Source organism: Leptidea sinapis, chromosome 9, assembly GCF_905404315.1.
Source record: "Leptidea sinapis chromosome 9, ilLepSina1.1, whole genome shotgun sequence".
NCBI classification, from domain to species: Eukaryota; Metazoa; Arthropoda; class Insecta; order Lepidoptera; family Pieridae; genus Leptidea; species Leptidea sinapis.
Window position 1 is genome coordinate 4,910,307 of NC_066273.1, and position 25,343 is coordinate 4,935,649.

Here is a 25,343-nt window from a genome sequence, read left to right on the forward strand (position 1 = left end):
AAATATTTGTTGGAGACTTAGTCTACTTTTATTATTTGCCATTATCATTCCAATTTTCCAATTATAAAATTAAGATTGATAAAGCGATTTTTATACCCTAATGGAATATTATTCCAAAATTTTTTAGTTAAATGTATATAATGTGAAAAAAAGTTTCACTTTTACCGTGGTTTCATAAAACCATACAATCCTTTTTTTTCTGTATTAATGTTAATTTACAGGTAAAAACCTACTACTAATATAAGTATATAAATTATTTCGATAAATTTTATAAACTTAGTATACTATCGACCGTGTGAAAGTAAGATAACTATCCTTGCATAAAAATCTAGGTGTGAGAAAGAGACGCAATAGATGAAGACCATAAAACCGTTTTGAAACAATTTAGTGTCCATTAGTCTCCTGTCAAATTGGACCGCATTATAATTTTAGTGTTTTATTGTTACTGTTTTGTGTTTGTACGGATATTAATTAAAAAAGGATTGTGTGGTTTTATGAAAGCACGGTAAAAGTGAAACTTTTTTCAAATTATAGACATTTAACTAAAAATTTTTGGAATAATATTCCATTAACTCTGTCGTTGCTTACCAAAAGCAAATAAAAGTCTCGCTTAAATAAATGACAACATTTATATTGAACACTGACGAACAACATTTAAATTAAACACTAACAAAAACAAACAAAATAGCGTGGAGCACTGGCACGAAGAGTAATATATGTTTTTATACTTTTATTATCATGGTACTTCAACATTGTAATTATTATGACAGTCACGATATATATTTATTATATTTGATGCCGATATTTCGGTCCAATTGCATGAATCGTGGTCATGGCGGAACTGGCCAGTTCAATTAATTATATATAATAAATACAAAAAGGCAGAAAGACAGCAGGCGTCGCAAATATGTTGCTCTCAGTGAGTCATTCATCTTTGTGCCGTTTGGTGTCGAGACACTTGGCCCGTGGGGCCAGAGGCGCGGAGAATGTTCAAAATACTATCTTCGCGCCTCGATAAGGCTAGTGGAAACCCAAGCGCTGGCAGCTATTTCGGTCAACGGATCAGCCTTGCTATCCAACGCGGTAATACTGCCAGTATTCTTGGTATGCTTCCACGTAATGATAGTTTTAATTTTATGTAGTCGTAGTATTGTTAATATAGTTATAAGATTTGTTTTGTTTGAATAATAAATAAATACAAAAATTAGTAATAGTCTATACTCTACACGGTCAGCTGCTACGAACTATAGGCGCCGCCCGACCGTCACGCGACATGCAAGGCACAGACGAAAAAGTATGAGACGTTGTAATAAAAGTTTCACTTTAAAAATATAAGGGTGTCGTGTTCTGGATTAGATTGTGTTGTTACATGTAGCAACAATCTAACTAAAGAATCATTTAAATGCTGATTCTTCAATACTACTTTCATGATATTTATTTTCGTAGAACATATTATTATTATACACTCAATAAATATTCCATTTGATATACGTAGTAAAATCTCTATTTTCTAAAGATTTTGAAAGACATTGACTATTTGACGTTTGAGTGTGTCTGTTGCATCATTTTATATTTTACATATTATATTGTAATTTGAAATGATTTGTAAATCGATGTACTTAAATGTTAATCTTGATATAAAAGAGTGGCAATGAGTTTCTTGCTACTTCTTCTCATTAGCTCAACCCTTTACGAAGTAGCGGTAGATTCAATAAAAAAAAAATATTTTATTTTTTTGACATTCATATGTGTCATTTCCGTGACCTACGTGAATAAATTGATTTTGATTTGATTACATTAATTAAAATAATATCTGTTAGAAAATAAAATATTGTATACGTGAATATGACGCCGTTTATCAATATTTATCATAGGGATTGTCTAAAGCAAAATACTACACACTTCACTAACTTACGAACACATCTGTAAAACTAGCAATGAACATTAACGTTTTAAATTTATGCTCGCCGTAATGAGGACTATTTTTGTCTATTACCCTAATATACTAACGGCCGTTTTCAATAACGTATCTTTCGTTACGGATACACTGCTGTCACCGTTTAATGACAAGATCTTATCTATCCATAGTTATGTCCAGTATTGTTATACGGTCGTTCCCAATATCCTCTCTTACTTGAGATAAAAATCGTAACTATCGTTGACTTTTCTGTCCCAATTAACTTATCTACGGTAACTAACCTCATCCGTACACGCTGTCTGTACCAGCGATAGAAGTTTGTATGGAAATTGCAATGCACGCGTCCCAATATAAGGCGATAAGAATGACTTATCGGGTATATTGGGACAGCTTCAGATTATTGACAGTAGACGGTAGATAGTAATTTATCTCTATCTGTAGATAGTATGTTGGGAACGGCCGTAAATGACAAGATCTTATCTATCCATAGTTATGTCCAGTATAGTTACAGTCCAATGCTTTATGCCGATATGTTATTGAAATGTAATTAAGCGTAAAAGGATAGATTTGTCTTACCCCTAGTAAGTTAAACTAAGTATAGATAGGTTATTGAAAACGGACTTATGATAAATTTTAATGCTTGGATTCATATCCCAGTAAGTTTAAGAAAAATATATAATATCTGCGTTCTGTTTCAAATAACTTTTAATGATTATTATTTGTAACGTTAAATTTGTTTTGATTCTAAATAGCTCTATGCAAAAAATATCACAAAGAACCTAATTACTTTACTAAATTGAACTTCTAGAATGCTATTGAATTAAAATAATGTTCCAAGATTTGTGAAGAAACAAATATTTTAGACAATGTGTCCCTTGCTGAACACTTCAACATAATTAAATACCATTGAGAGTTTAATGCTAATTAAAAAGCAACATTTGAATTTAGCAGCTTATGCTTTTAATTTTAATAAAATCATGAAAATTTATTAGTTGTGTCCAATTTATTTCTATAATTCGCTTTTAAATATTTCTATATTATATTTTGTGCGGAGTAAAGTTTTCTAAGAGTAAGGATAAAGTATTTGCTATTGAAATCTTTTTCTTACTCTTTTGTATTCTAAAAAGATAATCAGTTACCTTACAAATAAATTGACATAAAATTCTAACAAAGAATAATCCAAGAATATGCAATATGTTTACAAATACACAAATTTGGAAAACTACAGAATTATCATTGTATTGACAGTGTTGTCCACGATATAGTCAACACTTTGCATATACTGTGTTTCTTCTCGGTTTTATTTTTGTAAGGCGATCAATACTTTTTTTTTAAATCATAAGATCATAATTATCGTGTACACTATCGTAAAAAAAAACAAATAATTCAATTGAAATTTTATTTTGTGCGTTGACAAACTAGTCACAATTTCTCGTGCTACTTTAAAAGAGCGGCGTCATTCACAGCACGAATCTATCATAAATCACGCTTTTTGTGTACAATAACCAAGCTTGCTTATCTAGCAACCCGTAACATAAACCGCATAATGACACCTCCAGTATTATAAACACAAGTGGGTATCACGTTTCACGGCTGGTTTGGCGCCAAAACAGCTCAGCAAGTGACGTGTTGGCATATCAGAGGATAACTCTTTGCTTGCTAACAGTTGACCTCACTGTAAATCTCTGTTTTTAATAGTATAAAGAGGAATAAAAAACAGCCGGAGATGCATCTCTTAGCGTCTGGTGTTCTCGATGACTCATCACTTTCCATTTGAATTCAATAAATATTGTAATTTGAAATCATTTAATCCAAAAAAAAGTATAAACTGTTCGTGCCGTTTGATAGCTAGAGTTAAGGGCCCCCTCATAAGTATTGGTATTCAATATAAAATACCAGACAGTATACTAGGACTCACTCCTTCCCTATAATTCACCACGACGATCGGTCCTGCGCTGCCCGCTGATGGCGGAGTCGTAGTGGCTTGGCGCAAATGGGATTTAGATCTTGATAACCGAAAGGTTGTTAAGTCCATGGGAAGGGAAATGCCCCAAAGGCCATCTGTCCGTAGAGCTATGTGCCTGCTCAGTGCCACTTCAGTTTCGCAACCAATAGCTAGGAGATAATATAGAGGATATTGATGCATGGTTATCGTCTGGTTCTGCATAAGCCACCTAAAATTGAATAATATTATATTAAGTAGGCTAAGTAGTTAAATCTAATATATAAAATTCTCAATTCTCATGTCGCGGTGTTTGTAGTTAAACTCCTTCGAAATTTTGAGATTCTCATGAAATTTTGAGTGCATATTGGGTAGGTCTGAAAATCGGACTACATCTATTTTTCATCCCCATATATTTTAAAGAAAGAAAGATTTTTTTTTTAAATTTGTTTGATTATGAGTCAGCATTGCAAAAAACATACAACTTCAAATTTTCACCCATCTACGATCAACAGTTACCTTTGTATCGCGATTTTAATATCGGCAATACAACGTTTGTTGGGTCAGCTAGTAATGTATAAAATGGGCTGGGAGTTTTTTATCAGTTCTTCTCCCCATGTCAAAACCTCTTTACAAACTTATGCAGCTTCATGACGCTGACCAAGTGTTATTCCAATATGTTATGTTATTGTCACCCCCTAGTGCCATATAAATATATTTCTATTTCATTAAGAGAGGTTTCTGCCAGTTAGCCCCCTTCTATATAAAAAAGCTAATCTCTCTACTGAAAGTCATTCTACTGGAAATTTCATCAAGTTCCACAATTTGTTAATAAAAACGCAATAACGACAATTTAATACCGACGAAGCTCTACAGTTTTTAATTTCATTTGTCCGTAGGACTCAGTGCATTGATTGAATTGAAACCTGGGCAAATACAATGATATTTCATTTCGCGGTTCAATCAGCGTATAATTTATTTTTGTTTATTTACAGTTAGTGTGGTAAAGACGTTTTTGTTTATAAATTCATACGTCATATTTGTGAAATATATATTAAACTCCTTTCGGTCCTCGGCTTTCCTTATTGTGGTCGTAAGTGGTAGGCCAGTGAGTGTCTTATTCTGGTCCGACCAGCGGCTAGGTGATCGTCCGCGTGGTCTTTTGCCCTCCATCTTGCCTGTGACTATCAGTTTGTCTAGATTACTAATATCTATAAGCCTATGTGAGAACTTAAGTGATATTCTCTGCCACCTTTTGAATTCAGTTCGCTCAAAAGATTGGGTGAAAAACAATATTGCTTGAAATCGTCAGTGGCTGACGCGCAATGAACCGAAACGGTGTGGGTGAGTATCATTTTCGGGACTTGTAGAAGTAAATTGCGGGAATCAGAATCAGGTTTTTTTGACTTTACCAATCCAACTCAATCTCTATCTCTCTCATAGTGTTCTATTTGTTGTAATAATAAATTTGTGCAGTAAGTGACATCATCTTATGAAGTCTAGCTTATTCACAAATCCCACACTGTTTGTCTATAATTCAAATTAACAGTTTTCAATTATTATATTATATTAAATTACTGGACAAATCAGACTTAACATCTTATGTCTCAAGGTGACGAGCGCATTTGTAGTGCGGATCAGTCATTTTGGGTTTTTCAAGAATCCTGAGCGGCACTGAATTGCAATGGGCAGGGCGTATCAATTAACATCAGCTGAACGTCCTGCTCGTCTCGTCTCTTACTGTCATAAAAAAAATCTTTTGGATGGTTCTGCCTGGCAGAAGCTTATAATGAACAATGCCCTTCCAATCCCACCACCATACATACAGCATGATCATATTATGAGTCAACCCGGGTTTTGCCAAAGTCTAGCCTGATCGACTTTCGACCATGACTTTTTTCAGTCCTTATTGCCGTACGTGATCTAGTTTCATTCGTGATAAATCACTTCCAGAACTGCTCAGTTTCATTACTTCTCAATTTTCGTTTATTCGGTTTTTTCACTGAGCTCTTCTGGCACCCAAATAACGAGCTTTTCTGTGTAGTCTAGCTTTTTTCAAATGGGTCCAACAGTTATTCAGCTATATACTGATATATCGATCGAGCTCCACGATTTAAAAAATGACATCTAAATTATCCCTTACAATGTGACCAGGAAACGAAAGTTTTGCATTTAAAAAAACGAAATACCATATTTTTTCAAATTAATTTGTCAATCGCAATTTTTATGTGCCTCCCCGAGATACATTTTTCAAAACAGCATTCCGAATCGAATCAGCTATTGCCAAGCTATCGCTCATATTTCCACGTCGAAATAGTTGACTAGCCATCCCCGGGGAATTCAATGTACAAATTTTCAAATAAAAAAATGAGATTCACTGAGTTTTTTCTGCCTGTTCTCAGGTCGTATTGTATCCTTTCAAATGTGGCTAGTAGATTTTAAAAATGGCTTGGAAAATAAACTTGATAAACGATGTTTAATTTTAAGCATCACGCTTCAACTACTCAACAGGTTTTTCATATTTTAATGTTTTGACTTTGGCAAAGAATAAGTTTAATATTGAATATCTTAATAGTTTCTGAGAGAGAGATTTTATATATATTATAACATGAACGAAGACGTGGGCGAATTTAGTTCTTTATAGCTTTGAAAAGGTTTATTTTGTATTTGAAATTTTTTACTGTGATATTCTACATTTTTCCATTTAAAATTTTATTTATTTAAACTTTCACTTAAACCACTATATTAGAAACGTTTTTAATACTCAATCACATTTTCATTCTATCAAATATGTAAATATGCACGGAGATGAAAGATGTTTGCATATAACTAACAATATTTACGATGCAGCCAGCAGTTGATGGATATAGTCGCGACGAGGAAGCGCGCTCGTCAAAATGCAGTAATGTTGTGTTTATGCACTCCTATGAAACACTTTATACAAGTTAGATTTATAGAACATCTTGTAATACTGTATAGAAAATAAATATAGAACAAAGATTTCATGCTTAGAATCTTCTTCCTTCTCAGTCGTTTCCCTCACTGCTGAGGATTGTGACTCCTTCTGATCTTGTCCACTAGCTGTTACCATTGGTTGCGTTCCGTTGCCTGATGTATTGCAACTATCATTGGCACCTCCAGCTCTTTGGAAATTTGGTCAGACCACCGTATGAGACTCCGGCCTCTTGGTCTCTTTCCTTCTTTCTTCCCTGTCACCATAACACGCTCCAAATTATTGGCATTTGCAGGCAGATTGTGGACAAGCGCTGAATTTTCTCTATGTACTAGTTTCTTATTTCGGGTTCTTAAAATAACTAACAATGATAAGTCAGAGATCAATTCTTCTGCAGATGTTATCAGAAAGATGGAGAAATTTATGGTCAAGAACTTGAGCTTGATTGATGAAAAATAAAATGTTGGAGAAACAGCAGTAAGTAAATCAAGGAAGTAATTTTGTGTCGAGTTGTCACTGTAGACGAAGCAAGGTTTTTTATGAAAATAAGGGACGAAGCGATCATGACGTTCAGCTGGTGGTAATTGATATGCCCTGCCCATTACAACGTAGTGCCGCTCAGGATTCTTGAAAAATCCAGAATTTAACTTTATAGTTTTGTTTTTGTTTGTTTGTTTAATTTTGTTTTCAAATTTAAGTTATGTATTTTATTTTTTCAAACTAAAATCGTTTGAGATGACAGTATTGGCCTGGATAAACTTTATGTGGATTCCATCATGAGTTTGTCAGAAATGGGAATGTACAATAAAAAATAAAAATTCTCTAAATACAAACACTTCAACAATTTTATTTTTAATAAGTTCTCTACAACTGCTAAGAGATTGCTGCTAATTTTTAAGAAAATATTTGGTACGTCGTACTCCTAAGACTCTTTAATTATGTCGAATTGCTTAGCAAGGGACACATTGTCTAGAATATTAGTCTCTTAACAGATCTTTGTGCATTATTTGAATTCTAGAAAGTCAATGTAGTCTTAAATAAAATTGGAGCTTCGTGCAAAGCGAGATAAACTAACAAAGTGAGCATGGAAGGTGAAATGAATTGTAATGAAAAAAAGGCACATTAGAAGAAAAAAAAGGATTGTGTGGTTTTATGAAACCACGGTAAAAGTGAAACAATTTTAATGAATTTAACGATATAAAAACTACGTTTACTCATCAAGATCTTTCTTCCTTTTTCTATAAGCACGTGCTCTGTCGGCGTTCTGTTTTTTACGGCGTAAAATTAATTCATCGTCATTCATTTTTGCACTTTTCTTTGCTTTTTCCTCGTTGATCAGTTTTTTGGACTCACAAGCTGTGTCGTTGTTTACCAAAAGCAAATAAAAGTATCATTTTAATAAATAACAACATTTACATTAAACACTGACAAACAACATTTATATTAAACACTGACAAAAACAAACAAAATAGTGTGGAGCACCGGCACAAATGAGTAATAGTGTATACACTACACGGTTAGCTGCTGCGAACTATAAGCGCCGTCCGACCGTCACGCGACATGCAACACACAAACGAAAATGTTTGAGACGATGTAATCAAAATTTTCACTGTAAAATTAAATTCATCATTGCAATTATTCTTACCCTAAACATTCACATAAACATACTTATTTCTTGTATATCACCCAAACATATGTATGACGATAGACAATGTCCATGTGCGGTAGTTCAAAAAAAGATCACGGAAGCAAATCTTACTCTAGGTTTTTCAACCAATCTACACGAAATATACTTTTGTAATCAAAATCACAAAAGTATTTATGGATTGTCCATTCTGTTCTAACTTTCCACGATATATCGCTATAAATGCATCAACTAATGACCAAATATTTTAATTGAGCCACTGAGAAGGCCATAATGTTATAAGGTTTACATCTTAAATTTTTTATTACATTCTCAATAAGTCTTTCCTTCCGAAATTGTGATAAAGTTTCAAGTTTTTCGATTATCTTAAAGAAATTTTTAGTCCACGACAAACAAAAACAATGAAACAATATTTCTTTTTTTTTACTATATAGATTGTGGAATTTTGATTGCAAACCGTCACTTGGTTGCTTAGATTTTTAACATGACGTAAAACTTTTCCCACCATTAAATATTTGTTGAAAGATAAATATATGGATAAATCTATCTAATACATGGTGATGTGTTGCTACGTCATCTGCCATTATATTATAGCAATTAGAAACCACAATGATCAACAACTACCAAAACAGTCGAATGAATACCTTTACAGGATTAGCATCTCATGAAAGACAGACGTACTAACATTGATTTTTATTAATAAAAACAAAAAATAAATATAAGTGCTTAAGACAAATCGTACACCTACATCACCATCTATATAAAGTAAATTTAATACCATCACATTTTTCAATTCAATTATTCGAGTTACTTCTTGTTAGAAATTAAAATTTTAACCGATTCTTTTCATTTTTAGTAACCTAGATCTTATGAAAGGTTTTGTATCAGTATTTGCATTTACATCATTGCTTCAAATTCAAAATGCTGCTTCTGTTCTCTTAAGAAATGCCCATTTAAATCCAATAAAGAAAAACTACGTATAAAAATCGACTTCAAAAACTAAAAAGTAATAACTTAATACAACTCTTACGCAAACCTTTACCTTTAATTTTAATAAAATACTATTATTTATATGTGCTACCTATTGATAGGATTTAAATCAGTGCCAAGTCCTAAACAAATAAAACTAACTATTATAAACAGCTTACTTATTGTAATTATTTAGGTTGTCTGGCCACGTGTGTTTGTCCGCTTGGTTCTAGACGTAGCTATCCCGCTCAAAGTCACGCGTGGCGAGTGTAAGTACCTTGGCTTGTCACCGGCTTCAAAGCAATCAATATGTAGCACATACAAATAATAGTATTTTATTAATATTAAAGGTAAAGGTTTGCATAAGAGGTGTATTAAATTAAATTTTTAGGTATTTGATACTTTTCAGTTTTCGAAGTCGGTTTTTTTTAAACGTTGTTTTTTTATTTTTTACGTTTTAGTGTCATTTAATAATAATATATCATCAACCTGAATTAAAGCTCCAAAAAAAAGCAGTACACAGAAAACAATAACGTATTCCAGGTAGACAAAAAAATTCATTTAAAGGTTCATAAAGTGAAAACTATTGGGACAAACTATGTAAAATTTTTATTGGCAAAAATGGCATCTATTTCGCATCGAACAAATATTTACGTAAATCGGATCATAAATCTCAGAGTAATCGGAGTACATACATTAAAAATAACGATCGAATTGATAACCTCATCCTTTTTGAAATCGGTAAAAAAAGTATACTAACAAAGTGTGGTTAGCAAATGTAATTTCACTTTAAAAGAAATGATCACCTGCTTTCTTACAAGTTTTTTTTCATGCGTACTTCTCATTATAGATTCAAGTCCCTTCCTTGGCTCTAATTCACCTCCTTATCATTTCCTTACACGTACTTGGAGGGACTTGGTGTAGTCGGCAAACCTTTGACCGTATAAATCTCTAACAAAAATATTTGTTTTTGGATCTGAATAATTACTCATTGATATCACGTACTGAGTTGAGAAAGGGAATAATTAATTAGAAATTTCTAATTGTTGCGCATTTTTGAGCTGTTTTCTTCTTACATTGCTTTTATTGTAATTGTTACATTTGTTCGGCTCCAATTATTTAACGGCCGTTACCAATATACTCTATAGATAGAGATAAATTACTATCGTCAACTGCCAGTAATTAGCTGTCAATAATCTGTAGTTATCCCAATATACCCGATAAGTCATTCTTATCGCCTTATATTTGGAGGCGTGAAATGCAATTTCCATACAAACTTCTATCGCTGGTAAGCTGTATGTTCTCCCATTGACAGACAGCGTGTACGGACAAGGTGAATTACCGTCGATAAGTTTATTGGGACAGAAAAGTCATCGATAGTTACGATTTTTATCTCAAGTAGGCCACAACCGGAGATAGACTGAATATTGGGAACGGCCGTAAGTGGCTTTTGTATCTGTTAGCATCAACAGCGGATAAAGCTGTACATTTGAATGTTGGTACAATTCCGATGACATGGCTGTATTATGTATTACATATCATGGAGTTACATCAAGAATGAGCATATTAATCAATGTCATTAATCTCAATAATAAACTCTCCAATAATGAACAAAGAGAATGTATATACTACGTAATAAGAGGTGAAACTGCTTAAGTAAAAATTAAAATTTTGTTTAGTATGAAACGTGCAGTCATTTGACATAAGTTTGGAATAGTAGTAATAAAAGTATGGCGATTGGCGACGAAGTATAATCCAGCTAAGTTTGTAAGCGAACAGTTGCCTAGAACGTAGTGGATTTCGGCTGTCTCTGTTTTTTACAAGATCATAGCCATCATCTGTCAATCTATCAATGACTGCACGCTTCATACAATCGGTGAATCGCTTTTTTCTTAGAGAGTTTCGCTGGGCTGATGATTAACAATGTGCATACTGGTGTACGGGTTAGGTTACGAAAGTCAGTTCTTTTTATAACTAAAAAAGTATGTGCGTGTAATCTTTACACGCGAATGAAGTAAAACATTATTTCGACCACCATAATTTCGTTCACGTTAAAACATATTATTTATTTATTTATTCATAAAGGCTTACCAACTAAATACAATTTATTAACTTATGCACTAAGAATTAAACAAATATAATAAAATAGTTTAAATGTACTTAAATTATAGGTAGGCACAACATTACTATAAGAAATACATGTTATATTTTAAAATCTAAAATCTTGGAGAAAAAAATTTTGGAGAGCAATATAAATTTGTTTTTTAAAATTAAGGAAGTTTGAAAAGAAGATATTAGTGTTTTCATCTAGATTAAAAATACAATTATATAATTGTAACATTAGCTGTAGAGGAGAGTTTAAGCCATAATTACTGTGGTGGAATTTAATGAAAAAGTACTAAGCCGACAATTGAAGGCAGGCACATGCAAACCGATTTGTGATAAAAGCGAAGGACAGTCCATATCATAGCTTAACAGTTTATGTAAACACAGCAATTGTGAAGCATTTCTACGTATTCGCAGAGACCTCATTTGAAATGTATTTAATCTATTCTCATAGCTATCATTAATTAATTCATAAACTGTACGTAGGACGAAATAATTTATTTAACACAATTAAGGTGATACGCTGTTAAATCTCTATTAAACATCCGTATCAGCAGGTAACACACAGTATGTTTTCGACAGAATCATTCACCCGGACAGCTTTTATGAACATTTAATTATTTACGTATTGTGATTCACCTCAACTATTATTTTAAGCTGTTCATTGAGTAACATTTAAATGACTATAATATTTATATCTAGTAAAAAGCTAGACAGTGGATGCCCGCGATTTACTAAGTAAATTGTTTTATTGGCTGATTCACCTTCAGACCAAGAAGAGTTGATCAGAAATTAATCTAGCAAAAGCACAAATATGGATACACAAAAAAATTACACTAACTCTACTAAATATTCTTCATATAATCGAAGAATTACGAAGCATTTGATAGACACATTACACGATAAAGTAAATAAAGGAAAGTATACTATTGGATACCTGTCTACTCCTTTGCCTTTTCTGTGGCTAAACATTAACACAAATACGGCCCTACGAAAAGTTTCTGGACTGGCCAGTAAAAAAAAATACAAATTGATTCAGATTCAGTAAATCGAACAATAATGAAGAAATAGATACGATTTTTTGTTAGTTTTCTTTTTTATGTTTTTTAATTGTTGTAAATTTAATTTACTCCAACTAGCCATAATTTAGAACACTATTTAATTTCGAAAAGTATTGAATTAACACTTTTTCTATATACCTTGCATTGAATACCTCAAAGTTGTACATAGTAAGATGTAATAGCGTATCTGACTACAATTTTATTGGTCTTATATGTTATTTCTTTATGTACATACTCTGTAAGTTGTAGTTGATTGCTTTTCCTAATAAAAAATAATAAAAATACGATAAAGTACTTATAGAATGGCATAGTATTCGATACTTGCCTACTCCTTTGCCTTTTCTGTGGCTAAACATTAACACGAATACGGCCTTAAGAAAAGTTTATGGACTGGCCAGTTACAGGTTACATTTTTGTATGTGAGATTGTCATATTACTTTTACATTGTGGCATCGTTTTAAAAATTGTGTGGTTAATATTAAAAGTCTTATTATTATAATAGTGGACAAATCAAATCAAAAATATTTTATTTCATAAGTAAATCATATTATACTTGAAATATGTAATTTATTTTCATACAACTCATTCCGAAGGCAGATTTCCTTAGAGAAGAACGAGCAAGAAACGATAAGGTTGCTCTTTCCAAAACAGATTAGGTATTGTAAGTTCTTATTTTTAATGCAATTATCATTTCAGTTACAATATATGCAAAGTGATGCAACAAAAATACTCAAACATTACAAAAGTAAAAAAAAGTAAAGTAATAACAAAAAACAAGAGTTATTGAGTACAGTAGATGCATTAAGTGAGCCTTTTATTAAATAAAATATATAATTACTTTAGTTTTAAAATAATTAAATAAAAAATATAAAAAAGACACATAGCAGAACTACCGGTAATAAAATCATCCAGGCACCACAAGTAGTTACTTTATTATCATATTTAGGGAAGAGAATGACCCATTCCACTTGGTCTTTAAAAGAACACTAGTAGTCAGCCTGTTTTTTTTTAATACAAATAAGGCATGAGACGAACAGGGCGTTCAGCTGATGGTAATTGATACGCCTTGCCCATTGCAATGCAGTGCCGCTCAGGATTCTAGAAAAACCCAAAAATTTTGAGCGGTAGTGAGAATTGCGATCGTCATCTTGAGACATAAGATGTTGTCTCTATTGCCCAGTAATTTCACTAGCTACGGCGCCCTTCAGACCCAAACACAATAATGTTTACACATTACTGCTTCACGGCAGAAATAGTCGCTGATGTGGTACCCATAAACTACCCGGTATCCAGTGCAAAGGAGCCTCCCACTGGTAAACTAGCCTAGCTTACTACATTCACCATTCATTTTGTTACATGAAAAAAATTAAAATCAAGAGAATATAATATAGTAGTTAGTGGTTCAAGCGGCCGATTTTTCGTTAAAATTTCTGGTAAATTTTTGTATGTACACATCCGAAGCGTATATTTTTCACGTTTTCCTTGATTTTGTATTCACAAATTTTAAATTGTGGTTGGACGGAAGGCTTTGAATGATTTGTGTTTGAAATTTCAGCTTCCACTAAAACATTTGATAAATAAATTTTCATTCCATTGCAAACTATGATAGGTTTCTAGAAAAATATTGTCATATAGGAATCGGTAAACACGAGCTTATTACTTTCTAGGAAAGTCACTTGTGTTGTCACAACTAGGCTGAAAGTGCGTCATTTTTTATGAATTGTTGTATGAAAATCCATTAAAGACAACATCATCGTATTTTTTTTGAGGTTATATTTTTTCGAGGTTAGTTTTAAATCATAACAATGAAATGATCTGTTTTTAATAATGTTTGATGTTGATAATGTTTTCATCAACATTAACATTCACGGAATTGCACAAAGAACATAAAAAAAACCTGTGTTACCATAACACATCCTGTTAAAACTAAAAAGGCTGTGAATGCTGTTAAAGGCAGAATTCGCTATATTCGCCTGGATAGATTTTTCAGACGCTTTTTTTTATCAAAATAAGGGACGAGACGAGCAGGACGTTGAGCTGATGGTAATTGATACGCCCTACCCATTACAATGCTGTGCTGCTCACGATTCTTGAAAAACCCAAAAATTCTGAGCGGGACCATTGCGCTCGTCACCTTGAGACATAAGATGTTAAGTCTCATTTGCCCAGTAGTTCACTAGCTTCGGTGCCCTTCAGACAGAACCACAGTAATGTTTACACATTACTGCTTCTCGGCAGAAATAGGTGCCGTTTTGGTACCCATACTCTAGCCGGCATCCTGTGCAAAGGAACCTCCCACTGGAAAATATGGTTGCCATATATATTTAAAGTATTATTAAATTTGTTATGGAATACATTTTATTTAATGAATATATGAAGGTAGTTTCCTACTTAGATCTTAGACAAAGAGACGAGACTTTATTTTACGAGATAATTCTTCAAAAATATCTGATATGATTTGATACATTCAATGAATGTGTTTAGCTGTCAAATTGCTCCCTGTCAGACCGTACTACCTAAGAACAATAGCTTTTTTACTACGGCGACTTTATATTGTAGTGTGTATTGGCTATTTGTAAAGATGCTTGTGTGCGTGGCATCTTGACACTCAATGGCATCTTTCAAATGTTATAACTTATATACGCTTCGTGTTATTTTACATTAAACTTTGTAAAATACACCTGTGGCACGTCAACGTCACACATTGTTCGAGGCTAGCTCGACTACGCCCATTTGGATGTAGTATTAGTTACCGCACTTTGCGACTACGCTTGCGGTATCTAGTTGGAGCGCAGCGGAGACCAATCCTTTATCTAAGTTTACAGCAATCCAACAAGGATCAAAACAAAAGCCAAAAACTTTAATATCTCTTCTAATTATCAAAACCTGAACAAGGGAAAATGGGCAAAAAATACAGGTAAATGATCAAACAACAAGGATTGCTTTAGGTACATTATTTTTATATTTTATTTATAATAATATAATAATAATAACTCAAATATCCTTACTTAGGTATATTACTAAGACGTATCTATTATTTATCCCGAAAAAACCATTCGTGTCCAGAATAATCCAGATAAAACACGATTTATCCCGAAAGAGTACATAAAATGAAATATAATTTTCACAAGTACGACGAAACTAGACAATTACATATCCATATCAGTAGGTAACATACAGTCTATTCTCGACATAACCGTTCGTCCGGAAAACCCTTTATGAATAGCCACTTTAGGACCAATACATAGCATTTAACGCGTAATGAATGAAACTTTAATAGGTATTAAAAATAGTACTCCCGCATTAATTTCGATGTTTAATAAAAAGAAAAAATATAGATAAAAAGATGATATATGATTTTAATAAAGACAAAGAATTTGTTATGTTTTTAAAGTAAGAACACTCACTTCTGGGATTAATTACACAAATAAAACTTAAAATAACATTTTATGAACGATGCAGGACTCGAAGCCGCGAACTCTCGCGTTCCGTGCGAGCGCTCTTTCCAACTGAGCCAACCGTTTTTAAAAAATCTCGAGCGGCACTAAATTGTATTTTTTTTCATATAGTGAAATGTTTTAGACTTTCTTGTAAACGCAGTAATGGATCTATACATACACTTTTTTTGGAAATGAGGGAAGATACCATGAAGGGGTAAGCATTATCAAAATAATGTTGTGCAAATCTTCTTAAAATACACTTTAAAGTTTTTCCCAACCAATTACCAAACTCAGACATAATATATTATTAGTTAAAAACTTCTAAAATACTTGGACTACACTGAAACTGAAAACTGACTTAATATTATAAGGTAAAAATTTTCTACAACACACACACCAAGTCACTACACACACACACACACACAGACCTACACATAATCAACATCCACACTAACACCAAATACATTCTTTATCTAAATAAGTTTTCTTTTTTTAATTAAGTTTTATTATAATATATTTATTTTTTGTATATCCTTTATATCATTGGGGCCCCGGTCTCTCACAATTATTATTACAACAATGTTTAAATATAGATTTTAATATACCTTGTATACTATGTAATTGTGAGATATAATATATAAATTTTAATTTTAATTGAATTTTAAGTTAGTATATTTAAAATATGTTAAACAGCGCTCCCAAATCAAAGGAGGTAACAGACACATCGTGTAATATTCATGTCCTTAATGATTTGAATGGACGGTCGTAATATTTACGACGGACCTAGATGTAATGCGAAGGGTTTTAGGTTTAAAACGATATGCATTTCTATTTTTACGTTAATCGAGTGCCAAACGTGTCCGTCCCTAACGCAACGTAATAAATTATTCATCTTTCCGTAGGTGAGAAATATCGTGAATATTTCAAACATGTCTCCTATGAAATTTTCTGCTGTCAGCTCTTTTAATATTAAATACTAGCTGCCCGGACAGACTTCGGTCATGTCAAAAATGAATTGTCAATATTTTTATTTTCAATGTTTGTTTTGTATGGAAATATTTTGTATGAGAGAATTTAGTGACGCACGGTTTGAAAGTTCCACTGTGAAACAATTTCATTATAACAATAGGGAGCATTTTATACGTAATAATTCTTGATGTTTGAAATATTATTAGCAAATTCCTAAAAATCAGTATTTTTTTTATTATCTACAGAAGAACGTCTGTCGGGTCAGCTAGTAAATAAGTAATATAAGTTTCATGGACTGCTATACTTTATAAGCTTGATGATACTAATTCTAATGTGTTCCCGGCCGGAACCGCCGCAACCGCTATGTCCCTGCGTTTTAAATCTGTAATATCTTCGAAAATATTCATTAAAATTTGCTACATGCTGTCAAAGGACTTAATGATAAATATGAAATGAAAAAATATATTTTAGGTACTTAATTGAATAAGTATTTATGCTGTATTTCTTAAAATAACTTCATAAATAAGCCATTATGTCTTGTATAAAGTAAAGGATAAAAATGGATATCACTATATAAGGATATGGTCCGCTAACTTAAAACAGCCGCTATAAGGAGTGTTTTTTCTCATTCTGACTTAGGTCAATAGAAGAAGACAGAGTGTGAATTAGCAATGTTTGAATTCAGCAGACTGGAATAATGAATAAGGGAACTTTTAAGTCTCACTAACCTTTTTAAGGCGTACAATACTGTAATATTATATATACAATATATATATATATATATATATATTACTATCTCGTAGGGTTCAGCCAACGTTTGAAATGTCGTTTGCAAAGCGCAAAAAATATGTTTATTGACTACATCATATGAGAAGATTCCTCTTGACTTTTCTTTTTCACTCTATCTATTAAAAATACCGCAGCAAAATTCGTTGCGTCGCAAGTGACTATGCGATTAGTCAAATGTGAATATGCAATTTTTGGGGTTGAGCAGGTTATCAACTGTAAAATAGATCCTGTAGATGAATGAAGCCACAACCTGAGAGTTGAACAAAGCATACAAGATCTTATGACGATACGTCATTCGAAAGGTTAGCTCAGTTGGCAGAGCACTGTCACGGAACGCTAGAGGTCGTGGGTTCGAGTCCCGCGTCGTTGATAAAATTTTGTTTTCAAATTTTATTTGTGTATTAATTCTAGATGTGAGTGTTATCACTTTTAAAACATAACAAATTGATTACTCTTGTATATATTCTGACACTTCACTCTGCTATATCTGTAAATGACACAAATGGGTGGACTTATTTGTAAAAGTAAAAAAAAAGAACACACTTGCTTTGTACCTTTTCTGGGATCATATTGGAAAATCATTTAAATACAATTGTGTTACCTACTTATGAAGATATAGATACTCATGTTTAGTATAAATCACTCACTTTTGGGGCATTTTGTGTAGATTATAACTATTTTATACATTACATCACAGCTATACACGCAGCGGCCTTAAGGCCGTTCCCAATATTCAATCTATCTCTTACTTGAGATATAAATCGTAACTAACGTTGACTTTTCTGTAACAATAAACTTATCGACAGTAACTCACATTATCCGTGCACGCTGACTGTCAATGGGACGACATATAGCTTACAGCTTACCAGCGATATAAAGTTTGTATGGAAATTGCAATTACGCGACCCAATATAAGGCGATAAGAATGACCCCTCTGGTATATAGGGACAGCTTCAGATTATTGACAGATAATTACTGACATTAGAAGGTAGTAATTTATCTCTATCTGTAGATAGTATATTGGGAACGGCCGTTAAAGGCCTACCGGGACGATACGACATGGGTACCATCAAAAAAAAGCGCGTTAGTATATCTTTCTTAAAGGCTGACAATGCTCCTGTGATTCCTCTGGTATTGCAACAGAATGTGGGCGGTGGTGATCACTTAACACCAGGTGACCCGTACGCTATATTGTCCTCTTTTTCCGTAAAAAAAGCGGCAATCATTTTGAAATCAAGATTTGATCTGAAACTACACATTTTACACATCTTTTCTTCTGACTTAAAGCCGATCGGAACCGGGTAGTGATGTTAGTAAGCTACCACAATAACGCTATACTTTCTTTTGTTACAGAATGTACATACAGTCAAACAATAGCATCACGTACTTTGACGACAATGCCAGCGACCCGTATACACCGTACAAGGATAGAGTGGAGACTTATGTGGTGCCAGTAATCTTTGCTATAATATTTATCGTAGGCGTATTGGGAAATGGAACTCTAGTTATTGTTTATGTTAGACATAGGGGCATGAGGAATGCACCCAACACGTAAGTACTTTAATACATACTAATTTTATAAACATAATTATTTTATTATGCTTTTGTTGACCCAGAACGCAATATTGAAATTTCATACCAACTTATCATGACATCATAATATTATCTTTTTTTGTTATGTTTTTTTTTAAAGTGATAACCCTCACTTCTAGGATTAATACACAAATAAAATTTGAAAAACAAAACTTTATGAATACTTTAATCCTAGAAGTGAGGGTTATCACTTTAAAAAAAAACATAACAAGTTGTTTAGATTTACAAGAGCGACATGTCAAGTCAATTTCCTAATATGCAAATATTGGGGTTGAGCAGGTTATCAACTGTAAAGTAGATCCTGTTGAATTGATCCTGATGAAGCCACAACCTGAGAGTTGAACAAAGCAAACAGAATTTTATAAGGCGGTACTCGAACGGTTAGCTCAGTGGTTTAGAGCACCGGCACGGAAAGCCGGAGGTCGTGGGTTCGGATCCCGCATCGTTCATAAAGTTTTGTTTTTCAAATTTTATCTTTTTTTTATGACATTAAAAGGACGAGAGGAGCAGGACGTTCAGCTGATGTAAATTTATACACCCTGCCCATTGCAATGCAGTACCGCTCAGGATTCTTGAAAAACCTAAATATTCTGAGCGGAACTAAAATTGCGCTCGTCACTGTGAGACATAAGAAGTTAAGTCTCATTTGTCCAGTAATTCACTAGCTACGGCGCCCTTCAGACCGAAACACAATAATGCTTACACATTACTGCTTCAGGGCAGAAATAGGCGCCGTTACCCATATTCTAGCCGGTATCCTGTGCAAAGGACCCGTTTTAGTTTTTCTCGTAAGTTGGAAAAATTACTCTTAGCGATAAGCAGGTTTTAGTTAATTATGAATTATGTCAATAAAACTGACTGAAGCTTACCAAATTGAGATTTACTAAGACCAACCACAAGATCGAGCTGCATAACCCACAGGTAACTTCTGCTGAACGCAAATACATCCCACGGCTTGTTGGAGAAGCTATTAAAATTAAAAGTATCCTAACAATTTTAATAGACAGGATGGTTTTAGACTAGCGCAAACATGGAGTCTCGTGGTACAAATGCAACAAAAAGACCCGAAAGTATAGACGTCTTCAGAAGTGTGTGTCGTGAATTAGGGAATCAAGGACCAAAACGAATTAGGCGCCACGTTGATGTCATAACGTCATTGATGTACTATTAGTGTCAAGTGTCAATGTGTCAAGAGTTTCTTGCCGCCTCCGCAGTTCTGCCGCGACCACGATTCATGCAATTGGACAGAAATATCGGCACCAAAGTAATAAAATATATATCGTGAGCACGGACTGGTAAAAAAATAAGCACTCCGTGTCACCTTACATAACAGTGTAGCACCAAAACAAGCCGATTAACGTGTAAATACATAGCCTCACGCACACACTTACACTACTACAGGCCGATAGGCGGCCAGTATGAGAATTGTCATCGTCTGTGACGGATCAGTTTGCATCTCAGTAAAATATTTTAAAAAAGGCGTCGTGCGTTGTGAAAAAGTGTAAAAACAATAACATAAAAGTATTTGTGGATATATGATTATTTAAGGGAGAAAAAATTGTGTAACCGCACACACATTAGCATAAAGGTGCTTCATTTGCTAATATAACGGCGCGGAGTCCTTCTTTTTTACTAGTCCCGTGAGTACCCGTCATAATAATTACAACAAATTTAGATTGAAGTCCATTAAAGCAATGAGTTGCAGAACTTGTTTATAATTTCTTTTCACGCATCACTGTCAGACAAACCTCTGAATAATTAAGCATTGTCCCTCTTGTCATTATTAAAATGAGAGTCCTCAAATAGAGCAAGGCTTGCAGAGTCCCTAAAATTAAAGTATGCTTCGTTAATATTCATAATAGGGATCCCAGTTCGGTAACCAAAAGCCGTAAAAATGACTCGAGGTCGCCCGACTGTCGTGACCAAACTATTGAAAATCTAGTGATTTTCATCAAACTGTGATAATTGTAATTCAGTCGCTCTTAAGTAACCTTTCTAAATTCTATATTTATCCGATTTTTATAACCTTCACCTGTGTGTTACTATTTTTAACAATCCGCTTGAAAGTTTTCAAAAATTGGGAAAGTAATTGATTGTACCTGTTTTTCTAAAATCGAGTTTTCTTATTCAGATCTTGTCGTTTTAAGGTCCTAGGAAGCTTCCTTGACTATTTCCGCGATGGTTTCCGTACCTCTGTATGTCTGTACGTGTGTGTGTGTATATGGATGTATGTAAACCTCTTATAACTATTGAACGGCTTGACCGATTTCATCGCAGTTGGCGCCATTCGAAAGGGCTTGACCAAACTTAGATTTTGAATACAGTTTGGACCGATTCGGACCCTTTGGATTTAGAAAAATTTCAGAACAACTACAAATAAATATTTAAATTTGTTTTTTTTTTGGAATAGATTTTAAACGGATTTACCGATCGACTGAAATATCGGATTATACATTCAAAAGTAATTGCGGTTTAAAAAATTATAAAATAGGTGTCACAAAATTTATTTTTGAGCTCGAAGAGCTAAAACCTAAACCACTTATTGGGGTAAAACAATAATAAAAAATAATGCTTAACCATACAAAAACCATTAATTACTTTTCAAGATAGTGAAAGACCTTTGTCAGCTGTTATTGGATACATTATTCTTTGAACGAAAGAAACAATTTACCCTTTTTCACGAAATAATCACGGCATGCCTTAGTTCATATCAAGATACTGCTCAAATTGCCTTTATTTGCTTTCTTATCATTCCGCTCTGCCAAGCGAATTAATTAGTTTCTTCTGAAACACAATTCGTATGTAGAAAATACAAACTACATCAGCAAGAATGTAACTTAAGTTAATTTCACTTAGCTGTTTGCTGAGAAATGGAATACAAAAGATAACTTTTTCTGTTTGAAACTGTTCCATCTTCCAATATTTCATAGCGACATTTGCAATATACATTCTGTCTGTACTTATCATAAAATTTATATTTATATATTGAGCATATTATGCATATTATGCATAATATTTTATTTTTAATTCTAGCTGCTTTTCCAATAGTTACTTGTAATAGATATTCATGTAAAAGTGTAAATATAATTTTACTTTTTATTAGAAAACCTATTTAAATAGAAAAAATCGAAAAACTCAAAATGATTGCATAGTAATAGTTAAATCATAAGATTCCTTGATTTATTCAATAATTATAATATATTGATATTCAATAATGATTGATACTGACGGTGACGACCTCCTAAGAAAATACGCTAGATTAAAGATTACCCTAAAAGCGCCAAGATAATAAGGGCACAAGTTATTTTATGGCCCTGTTTTAAAAAACTTAAACCTCTTCTTAAGAACTTGTAATACCTCATCTGTTTTGAAAAGAGCAACCTTAGAGTCCCTTGCTCGTTTTTCTCTAAGAAATCCTGCCTTCCAAACAAGCTGTATGAAAAAAACTACACATTTCAAGTGTAATGTAATTTTCCTATGAAATAAAGTATTTTTGATTTGATTTGGTTTACATTTAGCATGATCAAAATACAGGCAACGACGGACGCGCAAGCGTTCCTTTTAATATGGTGTAAGTCACGCTTCTCGGACACAAAAAAGGTCGGAATTTCTTATTTTCGGTACACAACTATTTTTTATATCTCTAATAAATTGTGAATGATTGTAAACCGGGAAATGAATGAGACGTGTTATATATATATACTAGCTGACCCGGCAAACGTTGTTTTGCCATATAAATAATTTTAAGAGTTAAACCATTTCTTTGACATTGCAACATTACTTGATTTTTCTAAAATACGTGAATTTTTCTGAAATAAACGTAGCCTAAGTTACTCCTTATTACACCAGCTACCTGCCAATAAAAGTCCCTTCAAAATTGGTCCAGTCATTTCAGAGATTAGCCGGAACAAACAGATAGACAGACAGAGAAAAATTGTAAAAAATGTTATTGTGGTGTATGTACCGTATTAATTCAATATTAGAAACAGACACTCCAATTTTATTTATATGTATAGATAACGTATGAACACTTTGCTCGTTGCGTTTATGAAGGGAACCTTAGAGTAAGGTGGTAAAGTTTAATTTTTATTAACAGATATTTATCTTCATAATTTTTATAATTGAGGACAGTTATAAGCGTAAGTTTTGTATCATACTTAAATATCGATGACAACAACGTTGAAATGAGCCAATGAACAAAAAATTTCAATTGCACTGTTGTTGACTATATCTTCTTATATGAATATGCCCAGTTTTTGAAGGTTAAATAAAAAAGACGGTCAGTGAAATAACGTGATCAAGTAGATTCTTAATACATAATATTATCGTTCTGCATAAAACAAATTCGAAACTGCGAAGCCAAATTCGTGAGAAACAGCGAGACAATCTAGCAAAAAATATTTTGTTCCACCAAGATAAAATTCCCGCCATTATTGTGGCTCCATTTTCACCTGATAGAAAAAAGAACAAAAATGATTTACTGGACTCCTGTTTAAATGGTTAATCGACAAAAAAATTTATAGTGTTAAGGCTTTTTAAATTTTAAGTAAAATTTTTGCATACTACACTTGCCTTCAAAAGTAAGTATCACACTTTTAAAATTGGGATAACGTTTTAAGTTCACAGGATATACTTTCGAAATAAAATGGACTCCAAAGAGAATTTCATTTTGTACATTAAAACTTCATAGTCGGTAACCTTCTTTTAAGAATTGGCTGAAAAAAAACTTCAAAAACAAAACCATTCCTTTTTCAAAGTGGACGTTTCCGAATTACAATTTTACCATTCACATTTTTCTTTCTGTTTTAAATTTTTTTCAAGATCGATGGGTCTTGTTTTAAAAATTTATGCTAAAAAGCACATAACATTTATATATCATGCCTCTTTCAGGTGAAGAATGTGCTAGGATCATGGCTTTTCTGGAACTAGGCATCAGTATGCGTCGCACTGCAAGAATGGTGGGTGTGACGGTACGAACGGTCCAGAAGGTAAAGCGAAGGTACGAAGAGATTGGACACCATCTGAGGAGACCTTCTAATGGCAGACCCAGGTGTACCAGTGCCCGAGAGGATCGTTATATTATTTCCACTGTGTTAAGAAATCACCACCAAAATGCAGTTGAAGTCCAGCAACAGCTACTTCAGACCCGGAGGGACTACATTAGTGACAGTACAGTGAGAGGAAGACTTGCTGAAGCAAATTTGAAACCCCAAAGACCAGCGAGTAGCCCAAAACTCGAGAGACAGCATCGAGTAGCGAGACTACGATACGCCCGACACATGCAGTAGGATGAAGAAGAATAGTCAAGAATTTGTTTGCAGATGAGTCTCGATTCTCCCTTTACACTTCTGATGGTAGGCGAAGTGTTTACAGGTGACCTGGTGAGCGATACCTTCAAGCCTGCATCTCAGAGAGAGTCCAATACGGTGGAGGCAGTGTACACGTATGGGCTGGCATATCTTCAGAAGGTCGCACAGAGCTCGTAGCCATAGAAAATGGCACCCTCACTAGGCAAAGATATGCTCAAGAGATTCTCAATGAGTATGCAGGGCCGTATTAAGCAAATATGGGTGGTGGATCGATGCTGATGCATGATAATGCCCGGCCACACACGGCTCATATCGTACAAGAGTATATTCAGGAGGTCGTTATCAGCGTGATGGCTTGGCCATCAAGAAGTCCTGATCTCAACCCGATTAAACACGCCTGGGTTGAGCTTGGGAGGCTAGTCAGAAATCGCAGACCACCACCTACTACCCTCAGGGCACTAAAGCAGGCCCTGGTAGAAGAATGGAAGAATATTCCCAACATCGGCTCCGAAGCCTAGTGTTCAGTATGCCAAACCGGCTCGAAGTTGTAATCAGAGCTCGAGGAGGCAATACCAGTTATAAAAAATTAAATAACATGTAATACATATTAGTTGAATTTTTTACACTAAACTAAAAATGTCTATTTTCA

At 33.6% G+C, this 25,343-nt stretch overlaps 1 protein-coding gene across 2 annotated transcripts in view; it reads left to right on the top strand.

Annotated features, from left to right (window-relative positions):
- Positions 1 to 25,343, top strand: part of LOC126965978 (neuropeptide CCHamide-2 receptor-like) — a 94,040-nt gene that overhangs the window by 46,010 nt on the left and 22,687 nt on the right. For both annotated transcript variants that reach the window (XM_050809831.1, XM_050809832.1), the window contains exon 2: positions 19,146 to 19,343. In XM_050809831.1, the coding sequence (XP_050665788.1) occupies positions 19,147 to 19,343 (197 nt within the window). In that variant the 5' untranslated portion in view covers position 19,146. The remainder of the gene's footprint in view (positions 1 to 19,145; positions 19,344 to 25,343) is intronic.